Genomic DNA, 11,432 nt, shown 5'->3' with positions numbered 1-11,432 from the left:
TATTTTAAAAATCTAGAGAAACTTTGAAAACAAACCTAAAACATTTTTTTTATTGCAATATATTTTGTCTACAACACATATACGCATCACACACTAGAAATTTGTAGCTTGAAAATGCTGTATTTTTTATCTTAATGTCATCATTTATATCGAAGATACAAGCGTTCCGAAATCGCTGAAAAATGTCGACCGTTTTCTTCTCAATCCTTTGTCAAATGAAGATCTATAGATATCAATCCATGCCTCCTACTTTATCTTTTCTTTTTTTGAATTTTTTTTTTAATTGATAGAAAAAAATCTGTGTATATAAAACTGTTCTATTCGTTCTTGTGCGCTTCAAAAACTCGAGCTCTAATGGAGCTCATATTATAACACAACATACTAGCCACTTCAAAAATTGTTGTTGCTACTGCCAACGCCTCAAGAAGCTTTAAGATTTCCAGATGAAATAAGCACACTTCTGAAATAAAGTTGTGAAAGGAAATTAACTTTCTAGTATTGAGTATGTAAATTCTTTGCATGTGTTGAAAAATCGTGAACTTAAATTGTATCTGATAATGATTTTAAATCCATTTATTTTTATTCGATTGGCTCTGCTCAAAATCAATCCATGGAATTTTCTAATTTATATTCGGATGCGGATTGTTCAACTGAATATTGCGCGTTTCCGTGTTGACAAACCAGATAGCCTTTATATCTTCGAAGATGATAGAAAGATGAGCCACAGCAAACGTGGCAGGGTTCAGCAAGTAAAATTTCAAACAAGATAAACTTATGGAATGGAAATAAATGGAACTAAAATTTAATTTATGCGCAATTCAGTTATTTCCTGAATTATTCTAATAAGATAAAGAAAAATGTCCACGTGGACAACAGGGGGAGGTGTATGAAAATGTCCACGCTTGTCCACGGAGGGGGAGGGGGGAGTCCAAAATCGTGCTTGTTCTGTCCACGTGGTATGTGGACAGCCCCTTTTTTGTGTAGTTCTCCCAGCACCTATAGAATTAGCCCTCTCTATGGTATGTATTTTACAGAAAAAAAATCACAGATTCACAATTGACGGAAACCTACCACAAATATCTGACGTACCTGATGATTATCTGTGGTATTTTGTAACCCAAAGTTCACGGATCACCCCCTATGCAAGAGCTGTCAAACAATACCAGTTGTTTTCGATTGACACCACCTACAACTTGATAAGCGATTATTTACATCTCGATTTGTTCGAATTTTTCTCCTCTATCTTGTCACAACATATAACAGATGACGGGCAACGCATTTCACAACTAAATCCGATTAATGGGTGAAAAATCCTTGAACTGCATGTATGTTGTGAGAGTTACAGTTTTTGCCCGGTAGATACAACCCGAAGGAAACAGCGATAAACATGAGCGAATCACAGCGGCCCGACATTGGCGAGGCGGAGCAGTGCGAGCCGGGAAGTTGCCAGGAGAGTATGCTAATCACAACCGATTCGATCGAAGAATTTTCCCAAGAAATTAGCACGAGCCTGGTGGAAGGAAGCGGTGACCCAAACGGGGTAGATGTGGTTAGTGATGGCAAGAAATCGGTTGATGAAACGACAAGTGGAAACATTACGAAAATTCAAGATGGACTGAACGTCGATAAGGACAGCGATGGGGCGATGAGCAAGTCCAGCTCGTTCAGCAGTGCCAAGAGCAGAGATTTGACGGCATCTTGCACTAGTTTGGCTGAGGAAGGCACAACGGTCGGCACTAGTCCGCCGGGTGGCGATGAAAGCAACGAATCGGAAGATTATCTGCACGATCCAAACTTCCTGAAGAAAAAGAGACATGTTTTTATTCTCAGCTCGGCGGGAAAACCGATCTATTCGATGCACGGGAATGAGGACAAGCTTGCCACACTTTTTGGAGTGATGCAGGCATTGGTTAGTTTTGTGCAGAGCAATAATGACTCGATCAAATCGATTCATGCAATGGGCGTAAAGTTTGTATTTCTTGTGAAATCGCCCTTGATAATGGTGGCAATTTCGAGGACGAATCACAGCGTGCAACAGATTCAGCTTCAGTTGACGTGAGTGTGATAAATGTTTACGCTAATCTGAATTTGAGCTTGAGTTAATTCCTTTTTTCAGCGATGTTTACAACCAAATTCTATCGACACTCACTTTAGTGCATGTACAGAAGACCTTCGAGAAACGAAAGAACTTTGACCTGCGACGTTTACTGGCTGGAAGCGAAAGACTTATTGATCATCTGCTTGTCAACGACAAGTGCGATCATCGGCTGGTGTCGAACAATCCTTTCAGCTTCATGACACATTCCGTGCGGATACTGCCGATGCAATCCAGCGTGCGGGACACCATCATCGGAGCCATCCAGTCTAACTGCTCCAAAATTAAGAATCTTGTGTTCGCAGTATTAATCGCAAACAACAAACTGATTGCGCTGGTTAGAATGAAGAAATACTTCATTCATCCGGCTGACTTGCGAATACTGTTCAATCTAATCGAATGTTCGGAGAGCTTCAAATCGGCCGAAAGCTGGACACCCATTTGTCTGCCCAAGTTTGACTCCAGTGGTTTCCTGCATGCCCACGTGTCCTATTTAGCGGACGACTGCCAAGCTTGTCTGTTACTTCTGTCCATTGAGAGAGACGTGTTTTTTGTACTGTCTGAGGCGAAACGGAAAATAACTGATGTAATATGATGAAGGTGCATTTCACTGATCGGAAGATTGATAGATATTTCTTTTGGTTTTTTTTTCAGAAACTTCGTCGATCCAACTGCTTGGAAGCAATTAACGATGCGATGAACAGTAGGGGTATCAAACTGCAAAACATTGGCATACCAGAAATTCGACATTTCATTTACAAAAGCAAATCGAATGCGCAGCTGTTATGTTCCGAGCTGACAATGCCATACTCGAGCATTGGCCAATTCAAACGACTGGAAGGCATGTATTTCGAGCTGCACCATCGGATACACAACTCGGGCCGGCCCGTGAAACTTATCTATCAAATGCAGGAGAAGGAGATCTTGCTGGCATGGGTATGGCGAACTCCAGTGCGTGTATATCCCCCGAAACGAAACTTACACGCAATCATTATTACAGGTTACCCAAGCTTATGAACTGTTTGCCACCTTCGAACCAACCGTGCATCGGAACGACGTGATAAATCTGGTGAACAAGCTGCTGAAGTGGATCAAAAAGGAAGAAAACAATTTATTCATCCTGTCCGCTCCGACGTTCTAGAACATGTCCTGCTTTTTCCCCGCGTTTCCATCCTTTTCATTCTCCGTTCATCCGAACGGTAGGGGCGAATCGGATTGAAACGGGGAAAAGCTGTAAGGGTTTGAAGAAGTTCGTTGAAAACAAATTTTTATTGACTGGATTAAGAAGTTAAGATAACGGACCTTGAACAGTTATTTATTGATGACAGAGACTGGCTGCTCTGTCGCACGACGATGGTTAACACTGATAAGGCTAAAAGCTAACGATGACGTACGAGTGCTCTGGGCGATGGACTCAGTGCGGTTGATGGTAAATATGTTCCACTGTACATAGATGTTACATTGATAACTGTGGATTTTCGCGAATTAAGAATTTGAAATATAGTTAAGTATTGTATAACAAATAGAATGGCAAGAAAAGTAAGATTTCAAAAGTAAAAAAAAATGTTTCGATTCTTAAGAATAGTAAAATGGTGTTTTTATTGCTCCTCAGAAAAAGGTGAAGGTTGGGTACGAAACATGATCGCATAATTGACGTGTTGACGTTGGATCACGTTAAGATATTTTTTGCAAGCAAGATAAGCCGCTATGACCCCAAATACTATGACTGCACAAATGCCCTCATTTGAACGATATTTTAACAGGTTAACTATTGAAAATTTTATAATTACAGTAATCGTTCGCTAACTGGTCCTGGTTTAACTGGTCTGCTGTTTAACTGGGCGAACGTTAACTGGTCTTTGGACCAGTTGAAAAGCAGAATTTCGTAAACAATCGACGCCATATTCAAATGAAAGATTTGCTGTGAGGGGCATTCGAATGTAATTTTAAATGTTATGAAAATAGACATTATTTTCGAACGACAAAAACATTGATTAAACTACAGAAAAATAATTTTCTCAAATCATATGTCATACCTGTTGTCGCACTCAATGCGAAACTTCCATTGGAATCCTTTTGTTTATCCAATTACAGGAGCAATGCGAATCAAACAATTCATTGAAGTTTCCCTCGATTTTATTTGACGTTTAACATGCCGGACCAGTTAAAACGCGAATGTCGATAAGTGGTCTTCCCTTTTCGCCCAGTTAGTGAATGTTTACTGTATTTATATCGCAAATAGCTGACCCGACTTCATCCCGCAGAATTTTTTTTTATTTAAGGTGAAGGTGGAAGCTAGCCATTGTAGTAGTATAGGTAAACCCACGTGTAAAAATGGGGTAATAGTGTTTGTGAGAGAAGAGCAAAGCACACTTAAACAGATCAATTCACTTATCAGACTGTGTGGTGCTTCATTGATACGAGTCTTTGAATACATTTGAAAAAAAAATAACAATTCAATACTGAAGTTAGATGTATGAACAAAATGTTCCGATGAACAATTGCATACATAAATATATATAGAAGGTGCATTTGCGTAGGAAGTAAAATTCTGATTATACGCGAGCGTAACCTGAACAAATTCATAACACATGCGAAATGGGGCTCTTTTGATATTAACTAGTTCTTCCGCATAGTAACTCGATGCTGATAATTCATTAATATTTTCCTTCGTTGGTCGTATTGTTTCCACATATTCACGTTGGAGAGCCTTAACCCTTCTCTTCGTTGGCCGAGACATTTTGATTGAATGTAATGTTTTTCTGTTTATTGTTTTTGAAAGCATAGGCAGTCGTGGCAGTGTTCCGAGCTCTGCAATACAATTTTCTTACCCAATGTTAAAGTCGCTAAAACTTACATTATAGACCCATTAAACGTAAAAACAATGATTGTATTGATATCAACACAATTTTATTCTATTGATTTTTATGACATGAAACGCTATGACTCACGAATAATATTTTATTGAGTGGTTTTGATAGCTGTTCCTATTATGTTGTCTGGCATTAGTGTCGAAAAAATAACGATGCTTTCACCAATAGAAACAAAACCATTGCCGAAGATTGAAAAAAGAAAATTTAACTTTCAGAGCACTTGCTCGAGTTTTCCGACGTTTTTCTCTATACAGTGCGACAGCAGATGAAAATTTAATATCTTGTGAGTAATCGATTAGAGTTTGGTTGATATTACTTGAAGGGAAGTGTGTGAAAACGATCATTGATTTTCGGGCGAGTGGTGGGGAAGGGAGATGAAAGAAATGAGCGCCATTGTGGCAGCCATTTGTGGCTAGCTTCCACCTTCACCTTAAGGTGAAAGTGGAAGCTTGCCACAATGGCGCTCATTTCTTTCATCTCCCTTCCCCACCCCTCGCCCGAAAATCAATAATTTTGCGAAACAGTGTGAAGAAAATGATCGTTTTCACACACTTCCCTTCAAGTAATATCAATCAAACTCTAATCGATTACTCACAAGATATTAAATTTTCATCTGCTGTCGCACTGTATAGTCGGAAAACTCGATCTAGTGCTCTGAAAGTTAAATTTTCATTTTTCAATTTTCAACAATGGTTTTGTTTGTATTGGCGAAAGCATCGTTATTTTCCCGACACTGATGCCAGACAACATCATCGAAACTGCTATAAAAACCACCCAATAAAATGTTCTTCCTGAGTCATAGCGTTTCATGTCATGAAAATCAATAGAATAAAATTATGTTGATATCAATACAATTATCAATTTTACGTTTCTATAATGTAAGTTTTAGCAACTTTAACATTGGTTAAGCAAATTGTATTGCAGAGCTCGGAACACTGCCACGGCTGCCTATCCTTTCAAAAACAGTAAACGGAAAAGTATTACATTCCATCAAAATGCCTCGGCCAACGAAGAGAAAGGTTAAGGCTCTCCAACGTGAATATGTGAAAACAATACGATCAACGGAGGAAAATATTAAGGAACTATCAACATCAAATTACTATGCGGAAGAACTTGTTAATACCAAAAGAGCTCCAATTCGCATGTGTTATAAATTTGCTCATGTTACGCTTGCATATAATCAGAATTCTAATGCATATGCAAATGCACCTTCTATATATATTTATATTTGCAATTGTTCATCGGAACATATCGTTCATACATTTTACTTTAGTATTGAATTGTTTTTTGACGTAGGATTACGTCTTTCGGGAACATATTGGGGTACGAATTGAAAATCGAAAAAAGCACATCGTGAAAATTGTCCAATTTCAAACGCTTGTTGCTCAGTCATTTCATGATGGATTGATGAAATTTTTGCGTCAATCGATTTCGGCACTCCATAACAATTTTTTATATTGAAAAAATAATATATGTCATGAAACTAACTATTGAACAATTGAAAAATCTCAACCCCTATCCTAACGGAAATATCCTTTTCTGATTGGTCGAAATTGGCGACAGATGCGGCGGGTCCCTAACAGAGACATCAAAACCAAGCTGCCTAGGGGAAATCGACATTGCAAATACATGAAAGAAGGAGGAACTTTTGTTCCTACCAAAATGTATTTCCTACAGATACATGAAAGTAGGGGGGGGGAACTTTCATTCCTACTGAAGTGTATTCCCTAACAGAAACATCAAAACCAAGATGCCTGAGGGAAATCGACAATTCAAATACATGAAAGTAGGGGGAACTTTTGTTCCTACCGAAATGTATTCCCTAACAGAAACATCAAAACCAAGGTGCCCGGAAGAAATCGGTATTGCAAATATATGAAAGTCGGGGGCATTTTTTATATTTCAAGTTAGATGAGTGATACGATTAATTCTAGCAAATAAAATTTAAATTTGGAAAAATTTATTTCAATTTTCATAAATAAAAACCAAGGAACAGAGTGTCTGTTCTCTGTTCACTGGATACTTCAACTAGAGCGCTGACTGGCATCGTCTAAATCAGCCTTAAGTAAAAAAAATACCAGGTGCAATGAAAACTTTTCATCTGTTAGAAGTACGTTGTTCTGACCCTAATTTAAAATATTTTCTATGAATTTCCAGATATTCTCACCAAAGGGCCCTATTACAGTAAACGAGACGAGCAGACGAGCGCTCGTCTCGTTTGTTTTCATATTCCAGAAGCCGAGCTCGACTAAAAACAGACGAGTAGCTCGTCTGGCTCGACGACCGTTTGACCGCGCTCGTCGATGAATCAGTCGAATCGTCTAGTTTGTTTGATGTGTTTGTTCATCTTGTTGATTGAAAGCATCGGTATTCTTCTGCTCCGCCTTTATATTCAAAAATTGTTTCACGGCTAAACTATTATTGCATAAGCAATGTATGTTTTCAACTGCAACCATCAAACTCAGTTCAGTAATTGCTAGATTTTACAGATTTTCAAGTGCGCCTCTTCCAAACAACACAACCAAATGTAAACATTGAACTCATACCCAAGGATGCTAGATGACTGTTTTGAATATATGAACATGGCACGAAAAGGGTCTTCACATAATGAACGAAAATGAGTAATTCAAAACAACTTCTTTTTTTTCAGAAATACGTATATATTTATAGATTTGAAACTTTTCTTGATAAATCGTTGATTAGGTGAACAAACATTGCCCCCAATAAATCCATAATAACAAAACGTCTGAGTGATAAAACCATATGCTCGAGGAAAAATATCAATAAAACCAAAAGATATATGAAACTTGTTCCTTTTTGTTATGTTTTTTTTAATATTTTGGAACTGAGAAAGGAGTATCGATTGATCAATTTCAAAACTGTTTGTTGTTTTTCTCAAAACAAAAACATGTCTTCTCATCTGACATCACTGATCATACCGAGAAAAACTGACTGAAGTCTCTCCAGTTTACCAAATAAAACATTTCAATGAAACTCGTGTACTGGAATAAGATATTTTGCTCGTCTCGATAGTGACTGAAGCCGAGACGAATTGCTCGTCTCGTTTTCTGGAATAGGGCCCTATGTCGTCAACGCTAATTTACTTCGTTTTGTTTTGGTTCGACTTTCTCGAACCGGACCCACTTGTTTCGGGTTGGGTTCGGTTTGATTCGAGTCGGTTTTCGGCACGTCGGCAAGCCCGGGCGGTACGTCCACATTTAGTCGGCTTTACCGGACGGCCAAGGCCGATTGGCGTAATGTGGACGCGTCTTTAAATTTAGATGAGAATTGTCTTGTAACTCTGGAAGGAAAAATTTCATTTATACCGACTTGACGCTCGGAATAACTCCCATAGTATTTGATTTGTGTTTTGTTGAAGGGTTCAATGTCACAAAATCGGATACATTTTAGTCTAAAACATTAAACCGAATGCTGTATTTTGTACCAACTGATACATAACAATTTTATTAGTATTTCTGAATAGAACCAACAATAAACTGTTCAACTTTATTTTCTCTGCGAATGAATGGTGATGAAACTAATGACAATCTGGCCTAACAATCACTTATTAATCGGATGTACACCAAATCTAAAGCGCAGTACCCCATTCGGATAGTACCCAACATCGCTCAGCAGCTTTTTGCGATCTATAAAAGCATTCCATCCGTAGCCAGTATTCAACGATTCGAAAAAACTTTCCGCGCAAAGAAGCACGTTATTTCTGGGATTGTCGTGCATGAGTTCAATAAAGTAACGACACTTCGTGCGAGCGCCTTTGCGCAGCACTATATACGCCTTAAGATTCGTGTTTGTCTTTGCGACATCCATTGGATACACTCGAAGACACCAGCGTCGATTAGAGCGATCCAAAAGATTTGCCGAATGGTGTGCCACTTGATGTTTCTTCGACTGCTTTGAGAAATTCAGATTGTAGTGCATAATGTAAAATTTGCTGAAAAAAAAAGACTTTTTTGTAAGGGCGGTTGTATTTTCTATTTCGTTACGACTTACCAATTGATATCTCGTTCCGGTGATGACAACTGATTTTCTAGTTCATCGATTTTCAGTTTCAATTCTTGTTTCTGTGCTCTCAAAACCTGATTTTCGACGACTATATTAGTTGATCTGATACCTATTTTCAGTATGAGCTCTCCACTTGAGTTTATAAATTCCTCGTTTTGAAGTAATGAGACCGATGCAATACTATGCTCTCTGGATACTCCATTAAGAATAAACAATTTTTGAATCGTCTTCCGAATATCGTTGTGAGGAACGATTACAACCATTTTGTACGATTTATTATTTGCAGCATCAACATTAGAATCGACACTGATGGAAAGATTATCTTTTTTGCTCAGGTAAATGTTCCACGGAATATCGGAAATCGTCCGATTATGTGACCAGTACCCCGAAAGATTGAAATTAGCCAAAGTGTACGTGTGCATCTCGTACGAGGGAACCAACTCGCTTGAAGCAATTTGATGTTAATCATTAATTCATGAACGACCAAATATATTCAACGCTTACCATCCAATATCGTCAAACTGCATAGGAGCAAACTGATCGGGAGTAGCACAGGACATCATTTCATCGCACTGCCAGTTAACAAAGGCATGCTCTTTGAGGAACTCAACCGGTGGCGACTGAGTTACCAGTTTATATAAGGTGTCATTTAGCTTCTGCCTTTTGGCAGGCAGCTCCATCTGATCCTCAAGTACACATTTTCGTCCCTTAGTGAATTGGTTGACGCTTTGCTTCGTTCGTTCGTAAATTACTTCAATTTCATCCAAAATCGACTGTCCCGCGGCTTCAATACTTTCCAAATTTTTCTCGTATAGCTCAACATTGTGACTCTGTGATTCTTGCAGAAGAGTGAACTTCCGCTCGGTCTCTGCTCGTCTCTCCTTGTAAACGGTCTTGACAAAGTCGATTTTGTGACGCATATGTGCTCCCTCCGAAAGGAAACAATCGTCGCAAAGTATTTCTTCGCAGCTGAGGCAGAACAATCTAAAATATTTTCCATGAACTCTGCACTGTTCTCCATCGTTCTCAGATGGATTTTCCTCCTGTTTCACGGGCTTACATCGGAAACAAAGTCGGGTTGAAAGCAGCGAAACCAGTCGCATTTTTTCTCCAGCGCTATCGTTCGGTATACCGAAACAATCAGCGCAATAAATGTGGCAGCATTTCGAACACGAAATTGAAATTTTTGTTTTTGCACAAATAGTGCATGCCGGTGCAAGAATGAGAGACATTTTCGTTCGGGTTCGAATCTGCTTTAGCGAATCAACACTTGAGAAAACTGTATCAGGAAAAAAAAACTTTCTTCAACTGCCTCAAAGCTATGGTGCCTAGAGTATGGTGGGCCAATAAGCTGAAACCGTTCTGTGGCGATTTGTAAAATCTACAATGTTTCTTTGTAACAGAGATGCCAGTTCTGAAGATATTTGATCTACCGTGAAGAATTTAACCCTCCTATACCCGCGCGCAAAATCATACCTCGTATACTCGCTCACGGTGTCACAGACCGAAAGTTGATTTTCTCTGTAATATTGCTATTGAGTATTTCTTGGCTTTATTGGTATTTTTTTGAGGAAGAGAATATAATTGAATGAAAAAACTTCAGAAAATATATTTTCTTCATCTTCATTCAATTTTAAGGCTAGGCGCAAATTGAGAAGCGTATAGCGCTCGTAAGAGAACGCGAAACTACCAACACGACTCATACGTGCCACAAACGTAGCGTGGTGGAGCGCATATTGAGTCGCAGTTTGGTGTAAATAACATGTCACGCGATATTGTCACATGTTGCGCGATATATTTATTTACTAACACAATCACACGACCAGTACAGCCATACAGTGTCAAACCCACGGCGCTATATGATTGTTCACCAACACAACTACCACAACCGGCATAACCAGCACGAGAAACTGTGGTTCAGCCACAGCGTCGCGCATCAGTCGTGTCTCACGAGCGCTCCACCATCTCGCGTCATCTGGCCAATTTGCGCCGTTCTATCTGTTTTCATTAGCCACAAAAACAGGCGCTATATCGCGCCAAGTTACTCGCGCTATATGCGTCTCAATTTGCGCCTTGCCTAAAGCCGGGTTCAGACGGTGCGAGTAAACATACGAGTCGGTCTAGTCAGTTACTGCAGTGCAGCTACTCACACCGTGTGAACACATCATGCCAGCTAGTGTCATGTGTGATTCGGTGTGCGAGCTACTTCAAAGTTTTTTGAATTTACTCGCACTCGCATCCCTCAAAACGTCAAAAACAGATTTTAGCGCTCGAATCAGGGATGCCAAATCTTGACATTGTCTTTACATTTCTCTATTTTTAAGATATTTGAAAATATGCGAAGATATTTATAGACTTGAAAATTATTGGAAGAACAAATTAAACCCTCATAGTTTCTAAACGGAATCGTTATTATTTAGTTTTGCACGCTGACGGGGCAC

The 11,432-nt window shown here is 39.1% G+C and overlaps 2 protein-coding genes across 2 annotated transcripts; one reads left to right on the top strand and one right to left on the bottom strand.

Annotated features, from left to right (window-relative positions):
* Positions 1-1,171: 1,171 nt before the first annotated feature.
* Positions 1,172-3,685, top strand: LOC129776476 (protein SAND). Its single transcript, XM_055782141.1, has 4 exons — positions 1,172-2,055; positions 2,117-2,681; positions 2,750-3,031; positions 3,096-3,685. Exons 1-4 carry the CDS (start codon positions 1,388-1,390, stop codon positions 3,234-3,236), a joined length of 1,656 nt encoding a protein of 551 aa, XP_055638116.1. The 5' UTR covers positions 1,172-1,387; the 3' UTR covers positions 3,237-3,685.
* Positions 3,686-8,412: 4,727 nt separating this feature from the next.
* LOC129778844 (uncharacterized) lies at positions 8,413-10,324 on the bottom strand. Its single transcript, XM_055785970.1, has 3 exons — positions 9,496-10,324; positions 8,980-9,435; positions 8,413-8,920 (listed from the first exon to the last, which is right to left on the bottom strand). Exons 1-3 carry the CDS (start codon positions 10,221-10,223, stop codon positions 8,530-8,532), a joined length of 1,575 nt encoding a protein of 524 aa, XP_055641945.1. The 5' UTR covers positions 10,224-10,324; the 3' UTR covers positions 8,413-8,529.
* Positions 10,325-11,432: the final 1,108 nt, after the last annotated feature.

This window comes from Toxorhynchites rutilus, chromosome 3, assembly GCF_029784135.1.
Source record: "Toxorhynchites rutilus septentrionalis strain SRP chromosome 3, ASM2978413v1, whole genome shotgun sequence".
In the NCBI taxonomy this organism is placed as follows: Eukaryota; Metazoa; Arthropoda; class Insecta; order Diptera; family Culicidae; genus Toxorhynchites; species Toxorhynchites rutilus.
The sequence above is the reverse complement of the archived record's forward strand: the minus strand, read 5'-3'. Positions and strand labels throughout refer to the sequence as shown.